The sequence below is a fragment of the Gossypium raimondii genome, chromosome 5, assembly GCF_025698545.1.
Source record: "Gossypium raimondii isolate GPD5lz chromosome 5, ASM2569854v1, whole genome shotgun sequence".
NCBI classification, from domain to species: Eukaryota; Viridiplantae; Streptophyta; class Magnoliopsida; order Malvales; family Malvaceae; genus Gossypium; species Gossypium raimondii.
In genome coordinates this window covers 40,470,661-40,495,819 of record NC_068569.1, presented here as the reverse complement: position 1 = coordinate 40,495,819, position 25,159 = coordinate 40,470,661, and the positions used below count along the sequence as shown (strand labels likewise).

Here is a 25,159-nt window from a genome sequence, read left to right as displayed (position 1 = left end):
CAATCGGATTACCTAACTTTCCCCTGTAGGAACATCTACCTATATTCTAAGAAAATTTGGTCAGCATTTATCACTAAAGCATGATATTCAAGCAAGGATTTGCAATTTCTTGCATTTAAAAATAAAATGGTAAAACCATGATTTTAAAATAAGATAATTATGCAAATTAGTAATTACTATTAAAATTTTCATTTTTTAAAACAGAATTGTTGAATCCATTTCTTCTAATGCATATAGTTAAAAAGAGATATATGAAACTTTATAAAAAGAATTATACATATTTAAACTGCGATTTAAGTTAAATGTGTATAATTACACAAATCAAAATTCATACAAAGTTTGTATAGTTTAAAAGCAACTTGGCTATTAATATTTAAAGATACTAGACTGCTGAGAACTTCAAATACAAAATAAAAAGAAATACTGTTAAAAGAATTAAAGGCATTTCAGAACAAATTTCTCTTTCGCATATCCATCTCTCTACATATAAATCTAATTGATGACAGCAACGTTCTGCATTTTAGTTGTTAACTCTGTTGCGCTCAGGCTATTGAGTTGAGCTTCCATTTCTTTTAACACAGTTCTCAATCCACTGCAAGCCTCAAGAAAGGGCTCCGAAGATGTTGGAAAACTTTCAACCTCTTGCTGTATTTCATTGATCCTACTTGACATTTTCTCCAAAGCCAGTTTTATTGCATCAATCTCTTGAGGGGGGTAAAGACAGGCTCCAATCTCATCTATCTCTGCTCCGACACCTTGACACATCTTCAATAATTTCTCCAAAGAACCCACAAATTTACCATTGTCATCTGGGGTTTCAAGTTTAAGCATACCGGTGATTGTGCGGATAAGTTCCTTTATAACCACAAGTGTCTCAGACACAACCCCATGAGCTAGTTGAGCTACTTTCATTTCTTCAGGTGACAAGTCGCTGCCTAGATCATCATCACTTATGTCATCATCTTCAGGCTTGCTTTCTGCTTTGCTAGGAGTGTTATCAGAGGTTTCATCCCCAGGGTTGGAGGAAGCAGGCTTGAGCTCGTTTATCTCACGAAGTACATCCTTCATGGAAACTGCTACTTGCGTCATTGCTCGCCCGATCGCTGTTACATTTGTGGGAGGGACCTTCTTAAGAGCAGAACATGCCTCCCATACTGCTCCAACAATCTGAGATATCGATAGTTTTTTCTCCTTATTGTGAGATCCTGCTAGCATTGAACACAAGTATTGTAGCATTTCTTGATGGAAGAAAATCAAAATTAATCGGTTTGGATAGATACAATCGGTTTTTGCTCAAAAACAATGCCAATGCACACAAAAACACCTCAGGAATACAGAATGCACTCTGATCAAATCTAAAATATGTCACTCTTTACTGCTAGGGAAGATGTTTGATTCAGGTACCGACTCTTAAGTGTTCGGTGACACACCTTTCACCATCCCTTTAGATAACTCTACCTGATTATCACTATTTTTTACATCCTCAATGTTCAGTAAAAATAAGAACTCAAAACTGAAAGGGAAAAATTGTTGCCAAACTGAGTGTTACTTATATGAACTAAACTAAAACATTATCTTCTAACCTCTTCACCCTAGGTTTTAATGTGTACTTGATAGGATTTCAATTTTACGTAGTTCGGAGAGAAAGAGAATCGGTTTACCATATAACGAGACATGTTCCTTCATTAACCTAAAACTGCAATCAACAACGTGCTTCACGGATTCATGGATACTTGAGGAGAGAGTTGGGCCAGCACCAACAGTACTTCCATGGGAAAGCAAAAGGAAGCCCTGCAACACATTGAAATATGAATTCACGTTTTCCTCAACTTCTTTAGCTTGAGGTGATTCCCCATTCCAAAGCATTCCAGCTGTTAAACAAGCAGAAGAAGCAATCACTAATCTCACCCAACACAAAGTGGCATAAAGAATCATAGTGGAAAACAAAAGAAATCCATATTGTGCAAATTCCTTTCATTAAGAAATAAAAGAAAATCTTAGAAATCAATAACAAATTCAAGCCCAAAAAAACCCTATTTTCTATCTGTTTTTTTTTTTTGGCATAGATAATTTGCATATAATAATTATAAGGAGGAAAAAACCCAGACCCAATAAAAGAAAATCCAAAAAGAAAAAGAAAGTGGGAGCACCAATGGTAGCTTGCTTGGAAACTTGTTCACCAATCTGGATAACCTGAGACCAGGTAACTTTCTCCATAGAATTAGAAGGGGGACTTTGATCCAACACCTGCTTACAATAACCCAAAAAAAATTATGAACGTAAGGTATCAAATGAAGTCCATAAAAGAAAAGGAAAAAGGAAGAAAAGGAAAAACCTGCAAAGTTTCATGGATAGTATTGAGGTGGGCAGTGAGAGCCCGATTCAGCTGTTCTTTCTCTGCTTTTCCCATCTCTGTCTCTTGTTTTGGTTTGGGGTCTCTGCTTGATGAGGGTTTTAGTTGTACTCTTCGTAAATAGAATCGCCGCAGGAACAATGAAACCCTTTCTCTTTTTGGTTTATTATGTAGTAAAAATATTGTTTGAAAAGAAATTATAATAAAAAATTCATAATTTTATAAATTATTAGAATCCATAAAATTCCAAGAAAGGGTTTATGTGAGAAATAATTACTGGAGTGATGTTACATTTCGATTTTTATATTTAAATAAATAAATAAATAAATTAGATTAAAAATAAATTGGACATTTTATTAAAAAAATATCTATTTTTACTGTTAACAACTAGTTCATGTATGTCAGTAGAAGGTACATGCCATGTATCACTGTTTAATTATTCTATCAGCTATATCGGTTTTTAACAGTATAAAGGGATAAAACTTTTAAAAGAAATGACTAATTTGCTCTTTAATTTAACTTATACTGAATTAATTTACTCATTTTTTAGTAGAGAAAGCAAAATGTAATGGGACTTCTATACATGTGCTTTAATGATACTTTTACCGTTTACATGATAAATGTCGCTAAATTATATTTAAAAGACAGCTACTTTAAAAAAGACTTTTTTAACTATTTTGTAATTAAATAAGTTGTAACCTATTATTTTTATTATTAAATTTTGAAAATTTTGAATATTAAAAAATATAGTTTACTAAATCTGAAATTATATTTTGTATCAAGTTATTTTTGTTCTAGTATTAGTAAGTTTGGTTGGGTTTCTATTCGGATTTATCAATATTTTTAAATATTGTTCTTATATATTTATAAGTTAAATCTTTAATTTCTTATTAGAAAATATATATGATATGTATATAAATATACCTCAATTACGTAAACTAAAATGGTTGAAATGGATAAAACAAATCAAAATGGCGTAAACACATAAAAGGTTAACATAAATGAAATTTTATTACAAACGATATTAATCATCATGTTATATATCCGTGTTAAATTACACTCCCAATATAAATTAAATTATTTAATTTTATGTTTGTGAATCCACAGAACTTACCTTTATTATTTATTATATTAGATAGCTATAACATTTTAACATTTGAATATTAAAACCAAGTTTGAATTTCCTTTCTGTTCGTTTTGAATTACACCTTCACTATGATTTCAATTATTTAATTTTAGAATTACACTTTTCATCGTATTCTACTACAAAATAGATATACTAACTTTCAAATTTTAGATATTTTATTCAATTAGTAGTTGAAAAATCACAAAAAAAATGGAACTTTTATTATTTTTATTTAGACTTTTTATTATTTGATTTTTCTAGCGTAACCAAAATTAAACCCTAGGGTGCATTTGGTTCACTATAATTGAATAGAGCTGTAATCAGTAATTCAATTGTTTGGTTGAATGGAATGGAATAGAACTGTAATAGTATTATTGTGTTTGGTTGAATGGAATGATGTTATAATAGCATAAGGAAAAAAACTAAAATGACTAGAATACCCTTAGCAGAATTTTTTATGTAGATAATTATTGTTATTGTTATTAAATTTTAATAAGATTATTATTAAAATAATGTAATAAAAATAATAAATAATTTAACCATATTCTAACATAATTATTATTAAATATAATTTAATAAAATAATATATAATTTAATAAAATTCTTAATATAATTATTATTATATGAATTAAAAAATCATAATATATAATACTATAAAAATAATATAAATCTACTTTATTATTTTTAAACTGCAATACATATTTAATGTGCTAAAATATCATTAGTGAAACAAATAATTTAATTATTCTACAATAAAAAACAAAATATTAGAAGTAATAAATAACTTGAGAATTATATTTCACATCCAAACATAATATTCATATATTAACAAAAGTTACATGATTTCATTTGTTTATATGTCATAATCCATATGTTATAAAATTTTACAACATCAAAAAGTTACAACATTGTAATGACATTCTATCATGTCATTACCATCCAATATTACAAATACAAAAAGTTACCAAAATATCATCAACACAACCATGATTTTTAATGGTCAACAAGAAATCTTTTGACCCATTCCAATCGCACAGAATAAGGTAAATTAAAGAAAATAAGCATTTGCGTTGGATGATTTGGAATTTTGCTCAATGCGCGATAGCGCTCATCCTCAGTTAAACCTTCTACTTCATATAATGTTGGATATAATGTTAGAGCTCTTTCTTGAATGGTCATTTCTAACTTTTGTTGTGTAGCTGAAAGATCCATGTCATCCAAAGAAACATCAGCTTCGCATCCATAGAAATTGTTTCTTTCTTCATGAGTATTTGTAGTAGCTACATCCTCAACATCTATTTCTTCAATAATATCAGCGGTTGTTTGAGCATCTTTCCCAGTGGCTCGATCTTTTGCATAGACGGCAGTAAGTTGGTCATAATAAGGGAAACTACGATATTTGAATTGACCGGCTTCTTTATGATTCTACAAAAATGAATAATTCATATTGGATATAAGTTTGGTCAAAATAAGATAATAGACTTGAAATAATTCTTACATTTATATATGAGTTCCACACCGCATCTTCAGCAACAACAAGCTGCCTATGCTCATCCCAACCAAAACCGCTATTGTTTTTTCCACTAAGCATGTCATAAACGATTGACCAATCCCTTTTCAATGTCCTAATCCTCGATTCAATATTAGGTTTAGCCTTCAACATGGCATTGGGTAAAACTTTTTCTAACATTTTTTCCAACTCATTTAAATAACCAGCTTTGAATCCCGTATCAACATTAAAGGTTCCAACATTGTGCAAGTCGACCATACAGGCAACCAACGCAACATCTTCTTCTGGAACCCATTTCCTTTTGGTTCCTCGAGAATTTTGGGAAGAAACACTTGATTGTGAAAAACCTGACATAACTATCTTAAGAAAAAAAATTAAAGTTAATATCAATATTATGAATCAAAAGGTCAATACTTTATAAAATTATACCACATGATGAATCAAAAGAAAATAAATTATAATTCAACAAGTCTAGTACAATACAAAAAACAATTCAAACACCATCAAAGTTTCATAAACTAGATACATGAAATAACATAAACAAATTAATGTTTACTATTTTTACCCTAAACCTAACTAATTTCTAGATGCTTGCCATTCATCGAACATTTGGTTGGCTAGTTCCATCCTCCAAGTAGCCCATGCATCCGATGGATGAATATTTACGATATTCGGTTCATCGTCATCTCTCACATTACTAGGCAATCCTTCTCCCAACTTCGTTTCAATAGGATCAAAACTCATATAGGTCTAAATAAAATTATGAAGCAAACAACATGCAATAATAATTCTATTGTGTGCCCTCACAGGATAGAATGATGGACTCCTAAGTATTCCCCATCTAAGTTTTAATAACCCAAAGCATCTTTCAATAACATTACGTGCTGAAGCATGTTTCATATTGAAAAATTCTTCCGGAGTACTTGGCTGGTAACCCTGACGCCACTCATTCAAATGATATATTTGTCCTCTAAAAGGTGCAAGAAATCCCTCATAATTTGTGTATCTAGCATCATCTAGATAATAACAACCTATAAAAAAACTATTTGTCATGGTTAATTTCCTAAAAAAGTATGATTTTAATGATTAATTCAAAGTCCTCTAATTTTGAGCTTTACTATGAGGAACTTTTAGTCCATGTCTCCGACTAATAGCATCTCAAAGAACCCGTTCATTAGCAACAGAACCTTCCCAACCAGGAAGAACATAAACAAAATGCATACTAGGTGTACAAACACCTAACATATTTGTTGCTATGTCACCTTTTCGTGTTCGATATCTAGGTTTATCAACTGTTGGAACCCTAATCTTGATGTGGGTTCCATCTAAAGCACCTAAGCAATTCTACATCACATGTATAAAACCTTGAGTTAGAATACTATATTTAAATCTAAATCAACTAAATTATGTATAAGCTATATACAGAACTCACTCCAATACCTTGAACCATTTCCACCTTGGGTCTGTAGAATTAGCTGTAATTGGCTCTGCCGTTTTAAATAACACATCTTGTAAGCGTATGTCAACATTTAAACCATTGTGAAATGATCAGCTAACAGTTTCCCCGGGCCTATTAAAGTGATGCTTGATAGCTCGATTTTTAAGGTGATGAGAAATGATATGTAAAAACATTGCCACTTGCTCATCAACAAGCATGTTCCTTGACGACTTCAATTCCCCTAAAGTTTGTAACATCTCACATAGTTTAAAAAAGGTAATTCTATTCATCCTAACTTGTTAAATATAGGTCTCGTCACTAGCATATACAAGTCTTTTCACATAATCTCGTTTTGCTTAAAAATCTAATATATAGAATCTAATCATTGGTCTATAAGTATGTAGGCTATGGATGGCACCCAATGTAACTAAGAACCAACTCACAACTGTACACATTTGCAACCATATTGTCAATGCAAGACCAATTCTTTTACGCCTCACACTTTGTACTATTAAAGGCAGACGAGCCATTATTGCAAGATATTAAAGTGTTACATATCTTCAAATCGTAGTAAAAGGGTCACATTTCTCCAATACTAATTTCAATAACAGTAAAATAAAATCAAAGAATTTAATTTCCAAAGAACTTATAGTGATTCAGTGAATACAAGACGCTCAACTGTGGGTGGAGGAAACAATCAAACAAGCCAAAGAAGAAGAGGAAGCAATAACACACTATCAAAGAAAAATGAACAATACATATTAAGAATATTTACAAAGCACAAAGTAGAAATTACAACTATCTTTGCAAGTAAAAAACTTGAAATTCATTTCTTTATCAATCACTCAAAAAGAAAAAAAGAAAGAAAAGAAAAGAATGTGTTTTTGTGGATTTGATTAATTGATGACTGACATTTAATAATTATTTAAAAAAACCCATTTAATACATCCACATCCAAATAACATAGTTTCCAGTTCTACAGAAATATACATATATTATATGAAATTTTTAAAATATTCGATCTTTAATTTACCTTTTAAAAGTTTGTATTCATCCTCACATTGTAATTAATGATAACACTCTAGAATAACGTATTTTTATGTATTAATTATGTATTTATTCTGAGTATTATCCTGCTAATTTGAGCTATTTATGATCTTTTATCTCATAGGGACTAAATTTGAGGCCAAAGTGAAATTAAGGGCCAAAAGCGTGAATTTAGAGATAAAATGGGCCAATGTGCGGCACAAGGAAAAGTTGGTGCCAAAAGTGCAAGCATGGAGGACACAAGGGTTGAAATGCAAAAAGAAGAGATTTTATTCTATTAAACTCTATTTTAATTATATTAGGATAAATATTGAGATAATTATTAAGGATTATTTTTAGGATTTTATTTTATCTTTATTTATCTTCAATTAAATGTATTTATCTTTTAGGAATTTAAGTAGGATTAGAATATCTCCCCTAGCACTATAAATAGGGGGTGAAGTGACTCAAAAGGGGATCCCATCCATCTTTTTCTGAAAACACTCTCTCCTCAAAAGTTTAGGCTTTTGTTCTTCTCATATTTCTTTTTAATAAAATATTTATTTTTATTTATTTATTTTCTTTTCTACCACAATCATGAGCCACTAAACTCATCTAGCCGAAAGTTGTCAAAAATCCCCAAAAGGGTTCATGAGGCTTAGAATCAGATTAGCCTCCTCATTGAGTATTCATCGTTTCTCCACACTACTGGCCGACGCTTGGCCCAAGTCCCTTAAGAAGTAAGTTTTTCAATGTATGCAAAGACGACCGCTTTGTATGTTTTGGGAAGGTTACACAGTCGGTTCGTTAGCTTACTGCATCAGAGGTTGGCGAGCCCAAGAGACAAAATGGCGTGGGATTCGCCATTGAGAAGCGTTGATCTAGCATAAGACGATCCCACAGAAGCGATTGTTGGCTAGAGTCAGGTTCCACTAAATTGTAAGTCTAAATCATTGGAGCTGGTGGTTGTAGGCGTCCTCTTCCACTATAACTGGCTTATTCGGTTTTGGGAAGGATCATCTAAAAGCCGAGGATTGAACCCAAGGCGGAACGAGACAACTGAATGCTGGAATCTCCCATAAGAATTTTCTTTCTCTTAACTCTATTTTTAATTTCTCTAATTTTAAATTCAATAATCTTAATTCTATTTTTATTTTATTTTTTCGTTTTCAAATCCAAACATTTAATTATGTTATTTTTTTATTTTATTTTTTTCAGGCACGCAAATTGTCTTGGGCAAGACTCTGCCTGAGATTTCACGGAACAAGATATTTTGCAAGTCCAGTCCCTGAGGATTTGACCCTACTTCCCTTTTACTATTCTTTTTCATTATTTATTAGGGATAGGATATTTTTGGTGCTTTCAACGACCGCATCAAATTTTGGCGCCGTTGCCGGGGACTGGTAACGTACTAATCTTGCTTTTTTTTGTTTCTTATGACCAGATCTGCTCCAGGTACTCTTGCGTTCGACTCAGAAATTGAAAAGACTGCTAGAGCCAACCGCAAAGAGACAAAGTTACGGAAAAAGCAGTCAGCGGTGGTTGGAACTCAAAGTAACTCGCTGCCAGAAATCGAAGTCGGCGACGAAGCTGAGTCTAAGGTTAACGAAAACCCTACTCGAACACTTGAAAGCGAAAAAGTAGAAGTCGACTCACCAGAAGAAGTGCTTAACACTAGGGTTAACGAAAACCCAAATCTAACACACCAACCAATGGCTCAAACGATTCAGCAACTGGCCGAAGCTCCGACAGAACAACCGCCATTGTGCATCGTGTTTCCTACTATTGATACTGATTTTGAGTTGAAGTCAGGTTTAATCCAATTACTGCCAACTTATCGTGGGTTGCAAAATGAAAATCCCCACAAGCATCTGAAAGAATTTCATATGGTTTGTCTTAGCATGAAACCTCAGGGGGTAACTGAGGATCAGATTAAATTGTGTGCTTTCCCTTTCTCCCTAGCAGATTCTGCTAAGGAATGGTTATTTTATTTACCCCCTGGATCTATTACAACTTGGGCTGATCTATCTCGTTTGTTTCTGAATAGGTTATTTCCAGCATCTCGGGCAGCTGAGCTAAGAAGAGAGATCGTTAGAATAAGACAAAAAGAAGTTGAGTCCCTTTACGATTATTGGGAGCGATTTAAAAAGTTGTGTGCAAGCTGTCCACAACATGGTATAACAGAGCAATCTCTCCTCCAATACTTTTACGAAGGTTTGAAGCCCATGGAGATGAATATGGTAGACGCTGCTAGTGGAGGAGCATTGGTCAACATGACTCCCCAACAAGCGAGAGACTTGATCTCCACGATGGCTGCAAATTCTCAGCAGTTCCGAGCCAATACTGAACTCCCTAGAAGGGTTCACCAGCTAAGTAATTCAACCTTAGAGGATAAAGTTGATAAACTTACTAATATGATGAATTCTCTTATTGCAGAAAAAACGAAGACAGCTCGATTATGCGGAATATGTGCTACACCTGATCACGAAACTGATGCATGTCCCAGTTTGTATGATGATACCACGGCCCATCTGGATGCTGTTGGAAATTTTCCTGGGCCACCACAAAGGCAGTACGACCCCTACGCTAATACCTACAACCCAGGATGGAGGGACCATCCTAACTTAAGCTATGGGGCCAATCCACGAAATAACCAGCCATACCAAAATCGGTTTCCGCAACAACCACAAGGTTCAGGTAATTTTCTAGAAACCATGGTCAATAAGTTAGCAGCTAATTTTCTTGATTTTCAACAGCAAACTCTTAATTTCCAAAAAGAGACGAAAGATTTCCAACAGAAAACCGAGGTGTCCATAAGAGAGTTGACCACATCGATCGAGAAATTGACCTCTCAAGGGAAGCTGCCGTCACAAACAGAACCAAACCCTAGACAAAATGCAAATGCAGTGATGTTGCGAAGTGGAAAGGTACTGGAATCGATTCCTGATAGGAATCTTGCCCAAGAAATCGCCCAGGAAAAACCCGAGAAAGATGAACAGGTCCGACCGAAGCCTCCATTGCCTAAAACTCAACCTCCATTTCCAGAACGATTCAACCAGTGTCGAAGAGGTAAAGAGGACAAGAAAATTCTTGAAACATTTAGGAATGTCGAGATCAATATTCCGCTGTTGGACGCCATCAAGCAAATACCACGGTATGCTAAATTTCTTAAAGAGCTTTGCACTAACAAGCGAAAATTGACAGGTAATGAAAGGGTGAATGTTGGTGAGAATGTATCCGTAGTGTTACAATGAAAAATGCCAGCAAAATGCAAAGATAGGGGCATGTTTGCAATACCATGCAAAATAGGCCATCTGGAAATTAAGAAGGCTATGTGTGATCTAGGGGCTTCTATAAATGTAATGCCATATTCTATTTATGAATCACTTAATGCGGGTTTTTTTAACAAAAACAGGTGTTATCATTCAATTGGCGGACAGGTTTGTTGTGCACCCAGAAGGAGTCCTCGAGGATGTTCTGGTAAAAATTAACGAGCTTATTTTCCCTGCAGATTTTTATGTGATCAAAATGGAGAAGGATATCACTCCTGGATCTTCAGATCTCCTGTTGGGTCGACCGTTCCTTAGTACAGCTAGTACTAAAATTAATGTTCAAAGTGGAACTCTTACGATGGAGTTTGATGGGGAGATTGTAAAATTTAATGTCTACGACGCCATTAGCCATCCAAGCGAAACCTTGAGTGTAAACCGTATCGACATAATTGACTCTTTGGTAGAAGAAAATTATGAGTCAATTTATGGAGATGAGTCTGAACTTGATGAAATTGAATTTGTTAATGAGTTATTATCTCCAAATACTAAACTGTTACCTTCTGTTATACAGGCACCAGAGTTGGAGTTGAAACCACTTCCTGAGCATCTGAAATATGCATTTTTGGGGAAGGGTAATACCCTACCAGTCATAATCTCCAATAGACTCTCCACACATGAAGAGGAAAGTTTGGTTCATATACTACAAAGTCATAAGGAGACGATTGGCTGGACCATTGCAGACTTAAAAGGGATAAGCCCTTTGACATGCACACACAGGATCTACTTGGAGGAAGACATGAAGCCGAGGCGAGAGGCGCAAAGACGGCTAAATCCGAATATGATGGAAGTAGTAAAAAAGGAAATAATTAAGCTTTTAGACCCTGACGTAATTTACCCTATTTCTGACAGTAGGTGGGTAAGTCTGGTTCAGGTCGTGCCCAAGAAAACAGGTGTGACAATAAAGAAAAATGCTGAAGGTGACTTGGTACCTACCCGAGTACAAAATGGGTGGCGCGTCTGCATTGATTACAGGAAGTTGAATTCTTACACTAGAAAAGATCATTTCCCTCTTCCTTTTATAGATCAAATGCTTGAAAGATTAGCCAGAAAAACTCATTTTTGTTGTCTTGATGGATACTCAGGTTTCTTTCAAATTCCAGTCGCACCGGAGGACCAAGAAAAGACCACTTTTACATGTCCATTCGGTACATTTGCATATAGAAGGATACCATTTGGTCTTTGCAATGTGCCAGCCACCTTCCAAAGATGTATGATGAGTCTATTTTCTGAATATATGGAAAAAATTATCGAAGTTTTTATGGATGATTTTACTGTATATGGGAGTTGTTTTGATGAATGCCTTAAAAACCTAACGATAATTTTGAGTAGGTGCATAGAATTTAATCTTGTCTTGAATTATGAAAAGTGTCATTTTATGATAGACAAGGGTTTAATTCTAGGTCATGTTGTTTCATCTAAAGGAATTGAGGTCGATAAGGCCAAAATTGATATTATAAATTCTTTGCATTATCCCTCCACTGTGAGGGAAATTCGTTCTTTTCTTGGCCATGCAGGGTTTTACAGGCGCTTCATAAAAAACTTCTCGAAGGTAGCTGAACCACTGTGTGAGTTTTTGCAGAAGGATAAGAAATTTGAGTTTGGCCCAAAATGTAAGGAGGCATTTGATACACTCAAACAAAAGTTAGTCTCCGCTCCTATAGTACAACCACCAGATTGGAAATACCCATTTGAAATTATGTGCGACGCCAACGAGCGCAATGTAAGAGCCGTGTTGGGGCAAAGGATAGACAAAGAACCACATGTCATATGTTATGCCTCGAAAACCCTAGATGCTGCACAGAGCAACTACACCACTACGGAAAAAGAACTCTTAGCCGTTGTATTTGCTTTAGATAAATTTCGACCTTATTTATTGGGAACTAAAGTGATTATTTTTTCTGATCATGCAGCTCTCAGGTATTTGATCGCGAAGAAAGAAGCAAAACCGAGGCTCATTAGGTGGATTTTGCTGCTCCAAGAATTTGACATTGAGATTCGAGACAAAAGAGGATGCGAGAATTTAGTGGCTGACCACTTAAGCAGAATAAAAGTACCTTTTGACGACATCCCTATTAAGGAAGAATTCCCTGATGAGAGCCTATTCTCGATCGAGGTACGTCTCCCATGGTATACAGATATAGTAAACTTTCTAGCCACAGGATCATTACCCACTGAGTTAGCACGCCCGTGAGGACAAGCTCGAGCATTTAACGCTTCGATATTACATTTGGGATGACCCATATTTGTGGAAACACTGTTCAAACCAGATAATACGAAGATGTGTTCCAGAAACTGAGGTAACTTCTATCCTTAATTTTTGTCATGCTGAAGCTTGCGGAGGTCACTTTGGCCCTAAGCGGACCACTCATAAGGTGTTAGAATGTGGGCTATATTGGCCCACAATTTTTCGAGACGCATATAACTTCTGTAAGTCTTGCGATAGGTGCCAACATGCAGGTAACATCACTAAACGAAATCAAATGCCCTTTTCCCTGATTCATGTATGCGAAATCTTTGATGTATGGGGTATCGATTTCATGGGCCCATTTATTTCTTCATTTAGCAATGTATACATAATTCTTGCAGTAGACTATGTTTCTAAGTGGATAGAAGCAAAGCCTACTCATAATGATAATGCCAAAACTGCTATGGAGTTTTTAAAACAAACTATTTTTTCCAGGTTTGGCACACCTCGAGCCCTAATCAGTGATCGTGGCACCCACTTTTGTAATAAGGTCATGGAGGCATTGTTGGCAAAATATGGAGTCCACCACCGTATAGCTATGGCTTACCATCCCCAAACGAACGGTCAAGCCGAGGTCTCAAACAGGGAAATCAAGACTATTTTGGAGAAAACAGTTCGTCCTAACCGAAAGGATTGGAGCCTTCGGCTAAATGATGCACTTTGGGCCTATAGGACTGCGTATAAAGGACCGATTGGTATGACCCTGTATCGACTTGTTTTTGGTAAAGCCAGCCACCTTCCAGTCGAATTGGAACATAAAGCTTATTGGGCCATTCGACAGTGTAACATGGAGTTAGAACCTGCAGGAAAGGCAAGGAAATTAGACATCCAAGAATTAGAAGAAATTCGTAATGAGGCCTACGAAAATGCTCACATTTATAAAGACAAGACAAAGTTGTTTCACGATAAGAGAATTGCTCAGAAGCATTTTTCGGTAGGACAAAAAGTTTTACTTTATAACTCCGTGTTAAAGTTATTCCCAGGTAAGCTTCGATCACGATGGCAAGGACCATTCATTGTTACTAAAGTGTTCACACATGGAGCGGTTGAAATAGAGAGTGAGGAATCTGGAAAGCAGTTCGTAGTCAATGGCCAGCGATTGAAGCCATTTTATGAGAATTTTCAAGCCCACACGGTTGAGGAAATTCATTTGGAATCACCATAGAACCAATAACGGCGTTGAGCTAGCGACGTTAAACAAGCGCTTGTTGGGAGGCAACCTAATTTTTATTTTTATTTATTATTATTTATTATTATTTTTCTTTACTTTATTTTCTTTATTATTTATTACTTATTTGGATATTAATCAATTTTTCTTCTTTTGCTTAAAAAAAATGAAGCAAACCGTTAAGCAACACTTAAAGCGCATTGAGGCTTGACTTGAAACCTTTGGCCAGCAACTGACCAAGCTAATTGCCATCATTTGTGATCACACGGGGAGTTTTTCTAAACTTTTTTACCTATTTATTTCTTTTCGTCCACATTGAGGACAATGTGCTTTCAGTAGGGGGAGGTACTCTTCGTTATTACTATAATTTTCTGCTATGATTTTGGTTAGTGTTGCTGTTGCTGTGATTATTTTTGGCTGGTGTTGCTACTTGAGGCTTTATTATGTCCATATTTATTTGGAATCTCCTGCTTTTTTTCATGCCCAATATTTTTACCAAGAGTTGCCTACTGTTTGACCTACAAGCATGATTCTTATTTTCTGAGAAAATTACGAATTTTTTCATAATTGATGCCATCTCCACTGTTTTATTCTTATTAGACTAAAAATAATTGTGATTCATAAATTTAACTTTATCTTGCTTTTCGTAAAATTGATCAAGTTTAAATACAAAGTGGACACTTAATATGTTGCATGCTAAAATATGTTGATGACTATTAAGGTAATTACTGAAACTTATTTTCGACACTTGATTATTATTATTTTCCTCTAAAGTCCTCATAAAAAAAGTTATTATTATTAATGTCATTTAATATTTCCGTGGTTATGAGTGCAGCTTAAAAACGTGACTGACTGAGTAACCGGGGTAGGGTGCTTGGGTTGTCATCCTATTTCGCGTCAAAAGGTTGTGTGACGTGTTAGATAAAACTCCCCTAACCGGAATTAATCTTTAAGAACATATTAAATTTGAGTAAGGGGTGGGGTGCTTGGCATCATCTCTCTTCCCGTCAAAAGGTTCGATATGTTCTTAAGAAAAAATATAATAAATTAGAGTCTCTTTCAATGAGTAACTGTGGTGGGGTGCTTGGCTGTCATCTCTCTTCGCGTCAAAAGGTTCAGTATATTCCTAAAGCAAAAAAAAAAAGAAAAAAAAGAAAAATAATAATAATTTGGGGACTAAAGGAGGAAACAAATAGGGTGTATAGGTAGGTTTAGTAATTTACCTAATTTTCATTAAATAATTCAAGTCGATTCTAATTTTTGTGTGTATTAATTGGAAAACTTTTTCTATTTTACTTAAAGCAAGCTTAAGTTTTTCTTTATTTTTCATATGCATTTTTGACTGATTTCTATAAAACTTTGAAAGTTGTATTTCTTTTATGGTAGAATCTAACTTTCACAGTCGATAAGAACCATACTTGAGGGCAAGCATGGGCTAAGTAGGGGGGATTTGATAACACTCTAGAATAACGTATTTTTATGTATTAATTATGTATTTATTCTGAGTATTATCCTGCTAATGTTTTATTTGAATTAATAATTGTGAATAGAAAAATATTTATTATTTTGTTTGAATAGTTAAAATTAGTAAAAGGAAAAAAATAATATGAATTTAATAATTTTTATGAGAAAAGAAAATAAGGTCTTAATTTCTTTTATTTTGTATTAACTCAATTCGATTATAGGCATATAGTGTGTTAAATATCTTAAAATTATGTACTTTAAAATATTCGATTATTATTTTTATTTAAATAAAATCTAAAACTCCATATACATTACATTCTTACCATAACATGATTTGTTTGTAGCATTTTACTTTTTTTTGTTTCGTTTGTTGAGATAATTTTGTAGTGTTAATTATAATTTTAATCAAACAATATAAGTAATATAAAACATTGTTTGAAGACCAAAATTAAATATAACATAAATTAAAGATATCGAAAATAAAAATAGTTTAATAATATATTAGAAGATTAAAATAGTTTTAAATGAAACATATCAAAATAAAAACATATCAAAATTAAATATAACCAAAATGTTCTTGTTTAAAGTAAAAAGATCAAATCTGAATTGTAAATGTAGTTTAACATGTATATATCGTCTTTCCCGTATTACTAGAAAAGAGTAATGGTATCATTATTCCAGTGGAGATATTTGTTTATGTCCCTTTTCCTTGTTCATTTTTTTGTTGTTGTTGACTCTTGTCATTTGGCAGCCTATGAGGGTGTGCTGCTCTTTACCTTGGCAGCCTCCTTTCCATTAACAAATTTCATCTTTCCAAAGTTGAACACATAACCAACTTATAGCAAAGACATTAAGAGGGTATTGTTACCTTAGCACACCCTTGAGTGATATTTTCCCCCTTCTTGTTGCTACCTTCAACCTACAATGATGACCAATAAACTAATTTCCTTTCGGAGTTACAGAGGATGATCAAATAGGTTCATAGATCCCTTACTTTGATGATGAACGACTCGATGTGCATAAACAAATGACTCAGCTTCTACCACTTAAAAGATGATTTGTTTAAGGAGTGGATAGATTTACTTTAAAACTAGTTTCCACTGTTGAAAGATGCATAGAAAATGGGCTTAAATCACTTTGAAGTTCTTACTTATAAATACATGCAATGAATCTCATCATAGCATAGGCTGCAAGGCAATTTTGCCAAGTATATTCAAGGATAACATGAATTACATGTAAGACATGAAACTTACCAATCTAAGCCTTCAAGAAGACTTTCCCCTTTTATTGCTGAAGTTTTAAAAATAGCCCATTGTCGGTTTTTTATCTTGTGTAACTCCAAAGACTCTGTAACTGCAGCATCATCAAGTGCACCTAGAAGATCCTGTATAAACCAAGAATATGCACATGATCAGCTCTTGCGCAATGCCAATTGGCTAAAATAAGATGAAGAAAAAAGTTTCACGATACTTGAACAAGAAAAAGGTAATGTAAGAACATGCTTATTTGCAAAAATAAGAACTGCTGCTCCTCTCAGCTCCTCTTCCTGTAAAAGATTCACACTTGAAACTCATCCAGAAGAAGCATTAATGAAATACATAAAACAAGCATTGACAAATGAAGTAGGATATTGTAAACACCAAGTAAGCATTGTTGGTTACAGACATATAAACAAGTCATCATCACATTCTAGGGAGCAGAAAGAAGGTTTTCATGTAGCATTCTTTCTTTTTATCAAACTTCTAAAATACAAATGTTACTACAGTGGACCATGAGATCAATGTTACCGCCTGCAAAGTAATCTATATATCATCTTCAATGCATGGAATATTTATAAGATATACTATAGCAAGGTTTTAGGAAGTTTTTAAGAAAGATGAAAACTAGTAAAATACATCTTGATGGGTTTACCTCCAAGATTGCAAGAAATTCTTCTTTAGCTATCACCAACCTATCTGTGTCACTTGAATCAACAACATAGATTATATAGTCAGAGTATTTGGAAAGTAGCATCTCCAATATGGCCTATAGAGCAAAATGAAATAAGAAACTAGGTTGGTCTATACTAGAAGCACCGTTTTATTGAATATGAGAACAAAATATGAACCATATACTAAAATTGAATAGGATGATTAATCTTTTCGTCTGTCATGAACACACGAAAGCACCATTTTATTGAAATTAATTTATTTTTCCCCTTCTTGTTGCTAGGGTTGTGCATTCGATTAACCGACCTAAAATAGCTATAACCGAATTAACCGACCTTTCAAAATTTTTAACTGTTAACCGAACTGAATTTTTTTAAAAAACATTAACCAAACCGAAATTTTTTCGGTTAATTAGGTCGGTTAACCAAATTAACCTAAAATTGTATGGTTTTTATTTTTGGTTAAAAATTAACTGAATTAACTGAATTAACTGAATTAACCGAATTAACTGAATTACTCGAATTAACTGAATTACCCGAATTGAATCACTACATAATTAAAAACATTACATAAGTATTTGAATCATTATATAATTAAAAACATTACATCATTCTTGAAATTAACACATAATTGAAATGTCAGACTTTAATATTTTCCATTTATATCCATTTCTTCTCTTCAAAAAATCTCCATTTGCATTAAACCTAAAAAAAAAACATGTGTAATTGGGTAGATACTTAGAGTTAGACTTTAGTTTTATTTTTATTGGGTTGGTAATTGGGTAGACTTTAGTTTTAGTTTTATTGGGTTGGGTAATTGGGTAGACTTTAATTTTAGTTTTATTGGGTTGGGTAATTGGGTTGGGTTGGATAATTTTATTTATTAGTTTTTTCGGTTAGCCGAAAAATTCAGTTAACCGACCGATTTCAAACCGAATTAACCGTTAACCGAAAAATTATAAAAAAACTAACCAACCCCCGATCGAAAAAATTCAGTTAATCGGCTGATTAACTGAATTCGGTCAGTTAACCAAATTTTTTCGGTTTTACCTGAATTATGCACACCCCTACTTGTTGCTACCTTAGACATGGGGTCATTTGCTGCTCTAACAAGCCAACATTGCTTTTTCCTTTTAGCTTCTTAAGCCAAGGATTAGCCTACTACTGTAACGTCTTATGGTTCAACTTCCTTACAGAGTGTTTCAATTTCAGGCCAGGTCTGAAATTTCACCTCCTTCTCACACACTGAGCTAGCAAGGGCCCACTCAACCCAGTCCCAAGCCGACTGATTGTTCGATTCTCTCTCGTCCCAAGCCACCTTAATGCCCCCAACTTGGGTTATAAGCTCTCGTTACTTAGCTCGGCACACAACTTGGGTAAGAAAAAAAAGACAGACAGGAAAATGAAAGGAACAACAGAAGGAAAAATGTTTACCTGACCTTGGATAAGGGGTGGAATGCCGGAGTCGAAGGAAGCAAGAAATGGCTACCGTTTGAGTGTTTTTGAGGTGAGAAATTGGTGAGGGTAAATTAGGGTTCTTCAAGCAACGAATGGGTAAACGGTGAAGAGGGAAGGGAATAGAAATCCCCAAATATCTCTACTTAAGCCCGTAATAGAATACACTCGTAATAGGGTATTCCATTCAACTAAACATCTGTTTATATGAGCCTGCAGAATAGGCTTGTAATAAGCTTGTAATGGCATAGCCATTACCTTCAACCAAACATCCCCTTAATACTTAACTTTTCTCGACTCCTATATTTTTATCTCAAGTATTTAATGTTTATTGGAATTATTTTTATATAGATATATTAAAGTGGGCGTTGTAGTGAGAGAAAGTAAAGCATGAATTTTATCTTTGGTTTCTTTTTTATTTGTAGTTGTTATTTTATTTGATAAAAAAGAAAAAGGAGAAAAAGGTATTGAAAAATAAAACGAGAAGTGTTTATTGTCCTTGTATACTTATTTTGTATTCATGCTTTTATATTAAGTACTGGATAGACCAGAAGGTGAGTGAAAAAAAGGTAGAATTGAAAATGAATTGAGTGCTCAATTTGGGAAAATGGAGAATATCATTAGCTCTTATTTGATCTATAAGTGGCTAATACTCGGAATTCGAGCCTAAACAACTTTTTATCCTACTTTTTCCTTAGCCTTACATTATAAGCGGAAAAAACTTAAATGATTTAAAATGCATAACGGAACCAGATTAGTGGAGAATGAAATAATCAATGTACTTAATTAATTGATCATGTGCATTACACATTGATGAGATTGCATATTGATAATTACAAACATGCACAAGTGTCTGATTTATTTTGATTCTATGTAAATGATGGCCCATCTAGTACACTACTAAAAACAAAAGCAATTTGTAAGCATGACAAAATCATAATAGTAATAAAATTAACATAACACTCATAAAGGTAAACACTTTGAGGATTGTTCCTATGGAAATAAAGTTGAAAAATTATAAATCATAGTTGAATAAATAGACACTTGCATATAAATAATTCTTGGAATTACCAATGAAGTACTCGTGTAACTATTAGAGCAACCGATGAACTAATGAGTGAATAATATTGCTAAGATCTCAAAGTACTTTTGAATGGATGATAGAGTAGTGACCAATGGAATGTAGTGTATGATAAGCGATTCTAATCTTAATTGGTTGCTAACAAATGGGTTAGCACTATTTTCATATCCTAACACTCTCTCGACACGCTACAAACATAAAGGTCACCCTTAACTCACAACTTTAATCTCAGTGTATGGTTTTGTTTTCCTGCACAGGTTAGGTACTTTTTAGTTTACCACCGACTCAACATCCAACAACGAACTCAGACTCAAGTGTGGTGATGTTTTCTTTTTTAATGGCATGTACCTTGGAGGTCTTTTGGTTGATGTTGTTTATAATGTGATGATATTTTGGTTTTCTAGTGAAATAATGGTTATTTGTATATATGGTTGTGGTTGAGGCTATGCTTGGTATGATAACTTAGCTTAATGTTTTGGTATGTGTTTAGCTTAAAGCTTGGTAGCCTAAGTAGCTAAATGTTAGTTCAATTATGGAAAATTTGGTATGAATGAAAGTTGTGAATAGTTGATGCTTGTTAATATGTTTGAAGATATAAAATGTGGTACCAATGAGGGTATATTGGTTAGACACTTAAGATGGATATTTTGGCATATTTTTAGCATGTTTAATTGTATTTTGAATTGGTTAAATGGTTGGTGAATTGGTTGCTTAGTGTCCAAGTAATCACATTTTGGTAAACTCGAGTTTTAAGGTACATTTAGGTACACATGGCCTGGGACACGGTCTGTCGCATGACCGTGTGTCACACTCGGGCATTTGCCCTGAACGTGTTGTAAAGCAGTATAGGTGCAGTTCCCACACAGGCTAACACATGGCTTGTGACATGGCTTTGTGAAATCATTTCGAGAGGTACACGGCCTAGGCACACGGGCGTGTGAAAACACACACTGGAGTGTAGGATAGTGACATGCCCATGTCAAGAGCCACATGGTTTGGCACTTGGCCGTGTGACCTAAATCAATGAGTTACACGGGTAGAGACATGAGCTGGGACACGACCTTGTGTCCCAACTTCGAAAGTCACATGGTTTGGGGCGTATCACACGACCGTGTGACCCTTATTTTTAAAATTTTTGAGATCTCTCCCTAAACTTTCATATTTACTTTAAATTAGTCCCTGTTTGTTTTTAAACTATGTATAGGGTCCCGTAGCCTCGTGATAAGGATTGTAAGAGTATTTTTACTTCGATTTTGAATGAATTAGCAAACCTAAGCTAGGTGAAGTAGGTCATTCTACTAATATCACCGAAGGTAGTAGTAGTAGGAGTATGGTTCAGTACTCTGATGCTAATAATTGGAATAGTCTTGTTATGTATCCAACTTCTAGCTTTCAAGAAAGGATAAATAGTGATAAGAGTATAGATAGTGCAAGACCAAGTTTAGTATTGCATAGTATGTCTCATTACTGGATCCTATAAGATAACAATACGGAAATATTATATTAGCATGAATTACTCTCTGCGTAATATGAATGTTATTAGTTGGCTTGCACTTTGGCTTATGTTGTAATAAAATGTTTCGATTGGTTACTAATGCTCGTGACCCTAACTCAACGATGGGGGTTAGGGGTGTTACAAATAGTTATTAACAATATTCACAAATGAGCGCAAAAAAATTAATATAGGTTACATGTCGATTAACATGTAATACTTACAAATTTTGCATTGAGTGTCGCATATCCTATTTTACCAACGATGTGTTTATAACGCATGTAACACCCCTAACCTGTATCCATCGTCAAAATAGGGTTTCAGAGTATTACCGGAGTTTACAGATCAAATAGACAGAATTTCAAACATTTCATATCATAAAATATTTATGTCAGAAACTAATTGAAATCATACATACTGTCCCTTATACAAGCTCTCGAGGCTCAAATTACGCATTAGAAACAAATCGGGACTAAATCCGAAACTCAGAAAATATTTCGAAAACATTTAAAATTTTCAAAGCTGTAGGGGTCACACGGTCGTGTGGCCAAGCCGTATGACTCACACGACCAAGAGACACGCCCGTGTCTTAGGCCGTGTGGACATTCGAAATAGGGACCCACATCCGTGTCCCACCTCGTGTCCGTGCCTGTGTAACTCACTGACTTGGGTCACAAGGCCAAGCCACATGCCCGTGTGCTAAGCCGTGTAAGCATACTGACTTGTACCCTTAAGCAGCTATAGGGGACACACGGCTGTGTCACCTAGCCGTGTGTCACACAAGGTAGAGACACGGTCCCACGGCCGTGTGTCACACACGGCTGAGACTCACGCCCGTGTCTCTGCCCATATGGACAAAAATAGGTCATTTTCCAAGCCACATTTCTCACCTAATTTGGCACCAACCAAAACTTAATATTATGCACATCAACAAGCCATAACAAGACATCCAAAACAAGCCAAAATCAAGTCTTAAACATGTAATATTTCACATACAACCAATATGCCCTTAGGTACCTCAAATGATAATATTCAAACATGTATTTTCATATATATAATTTAACCAAATAAACCATCAATTTACCAAGCTAATTTGCATCCTTTCATACCAATTCATTTATCTACCAAAACATACCATTTGATACCAAAATGCATTTCAAATACTAACATATTTAGACATATATATATCTTACATATCAAGGTACCAATTCATCACTAATTCTTCACATCACAAACACATGTACAAAATGTACATTTAGCTAACATTTACCTTTCATCATTCTATACAAATCAAGCCACACACCAAATATGATAAGGCCATTTATATATACACATAGCAAAATATACCAAAACACAAGCCAAAGCATATGACCACATACACAACATCACACATAGGCTAACATTAGCCAAAATAACCTATACGTGCCATTACAACCAAAATGTAACCAACTAAAAGTACCAAAAGAGCCAATGGATAGTGTGATATAGCTCCGACAAGCTTCCAATCTGAACGAGCTTCCGAATCACTATAAAACACAGAAAATAACACAGAGTAAAAATTTAAGCTTAGTAAGTTCGTATAACTTAGAATTTAACTAACCATTTTAAATCACAATTAAGGTAAGCTAACATAACATATCCCAACCAATTTGGCCAAAAGCCTAAACACATGTTCATCAACATATTAACCATGTAAATCATATATAAAATCAAATACACATAGATGAATTCAACAAGTTATCACATTTCATATAGATGAATTATTCATTTCATATATCAATGTATCATGTAACATCACTTTCATGTATTTCATGTAAATTCCTGTAATAGTTCATATCGAACTCATATAATATCGTAACATAACTGTGCCCGTTGAACCATGTAGAATATCATTGGATACGTGGGTAGTACACACGAGGTGTACTGCACTGTAATCCGTCAATTCCTGTACATTATGCTTATACGAGCTTTGAATCGGTATGTTTTTACTAGCTGTAAATGGTAAGCTCCTCCAAGTTGAATAATGATAAGCACTTCCGAGATGAATAACAATAAGCTCATGCGAGCTGAGTATCGGTAAGCTCATATGAGCTGAAATCAATAACCCTAATGACATGTAATTTGTATCCCACGAATTCTTAAGGTTCAAACGAGGCTCAGTAGTCATTGTACGTCGTCGGATATGTGATCAGTATTCATTCGTGGCAATTACACAATTTACAAACATATCATTCAATTTAAAATATATAAGTGTACAATTTAATTATACCAACTTACCTCGTCGAGTGTACGTAGATATGGAGGCGACTAATCTAATATTTTCTCTTTACCTTGATCTAACTCCGTACGAGGTCTAATAGGATCTATACGAATTAATTTAACCCAATTCAATCTAATTCACATAGAATTTAGTCCATCATGTATTTTTGCAAAATTACCATTTTAATGAATTTAACCCAATTCAATCTAATTCACATAAAATATAGTCCAACATGTATTTTTGCAAAATTACCATTTTAACCCTATACTTTTAATTACTTTACAATTTAGTCCCTAGTCTCAAAAATAAAATTTATACAATTTAATCCTTACCCAAGTCTAACCGATTTTTATACATATTAATAGCAGCCCATGTATTTCATAAATTCACAATTTTACCACATAATATTCTCTATTTTCCAATTTAATCCCTATTTGACAATTTTACGAAAGATTCCTTTACAAAAGTTGTTTATCTAACAACAACAATTCATTTTCTTTCATTAAACTTCAAAGCGCAAGCATGCTCATTAATGGAAAAACCCTAATACTTTAACAGTTTCACAAATTAGTCCCCAGGCTAGCTAGATTAAGCTACAATGATCTCGAAAACATAGAAATCTTTAAAAACGGGACAAAAATGCATACCTAATTGAAGGATTAAAGATGACCAATTTTTAAGGATGAAAATGGCTTCATTTCCTCTTGAAAACTGGTGGAAGAAGATTGAGAAAGATGATAGAAAATTTAATTTAATTTTAACTTATCATTTATTAATTAATTACTTAATTAACCTTTAAAATTAATTCAAATTACAAAATTGCCAAGCCATTATCATCTACTAACATACTAATTGGCTAATTACCATATAAGGACCTCCACATTAATGTTCTACAGCTATTTAATACCTTTAGCTATTAGAACTCAACTTTTGCACTTTACACAATTTAGTCATTTTTATCAAATTGAACATGTAAACGGTAAAATTTCTAAACAAAATTTTTATATGATATTTCTATTGTGCTATAGACTATTTTGTGGTCCTGAAACCACTGTTTCAATTTCGCTAAAAACGGGCTGTTACAACTCTCCCCCCAAAAGGAATTTTCATCCCCGAAAATCTTACCAGAAAAGAGGTTCGGATATTGATTTCTCATAGCTTCCTCGGGTTCCCAGGTAGCTTCTTTTATTCTGATATTGGTTTCTCATAGCTTCCTCTGGTTCCCAGGTAGCTTATTTTATTCTGTGTCACAGTCAGAAAACTTTTACTAAAGCTATGTTTT

General features: G+C 34.1%; 1 protein-coding gene across 1 annotated transcript; it reads right to left on the bottom strand.

Moving 5' to 3' along the window:
• Nucleotides 1–292: 292 nt before the first annotated feature.
• LOC105766087 (uncharacterized) lies at nucleotides 293–2,504 on the bottom strand. The gene is made up of 4 exons (XM_012585413.2): nucleotides 2,336–2,504; nucleotides 2,151–2,247; nucleotides 1,662–1,871; nucleotides 293–1,205 (listed from the first exon to the last, which is right to left on the bottom strand). The coding sequence occupies exons 1-4, from the start codon at nucleotides 2,408–2,410 to the stop codon at nucleotides 493–495; spliced, it is 1,095 nt and encodes a 364-aa protein (XP_012440867.1). The 5' UTR covers nucleotides 2,411–2,504; the 3' UTR covers nucleotides 293–492.
• Between the last annotated feature and the right edge of the window lie 22,655 nt (nucleotides 2,505–25,159).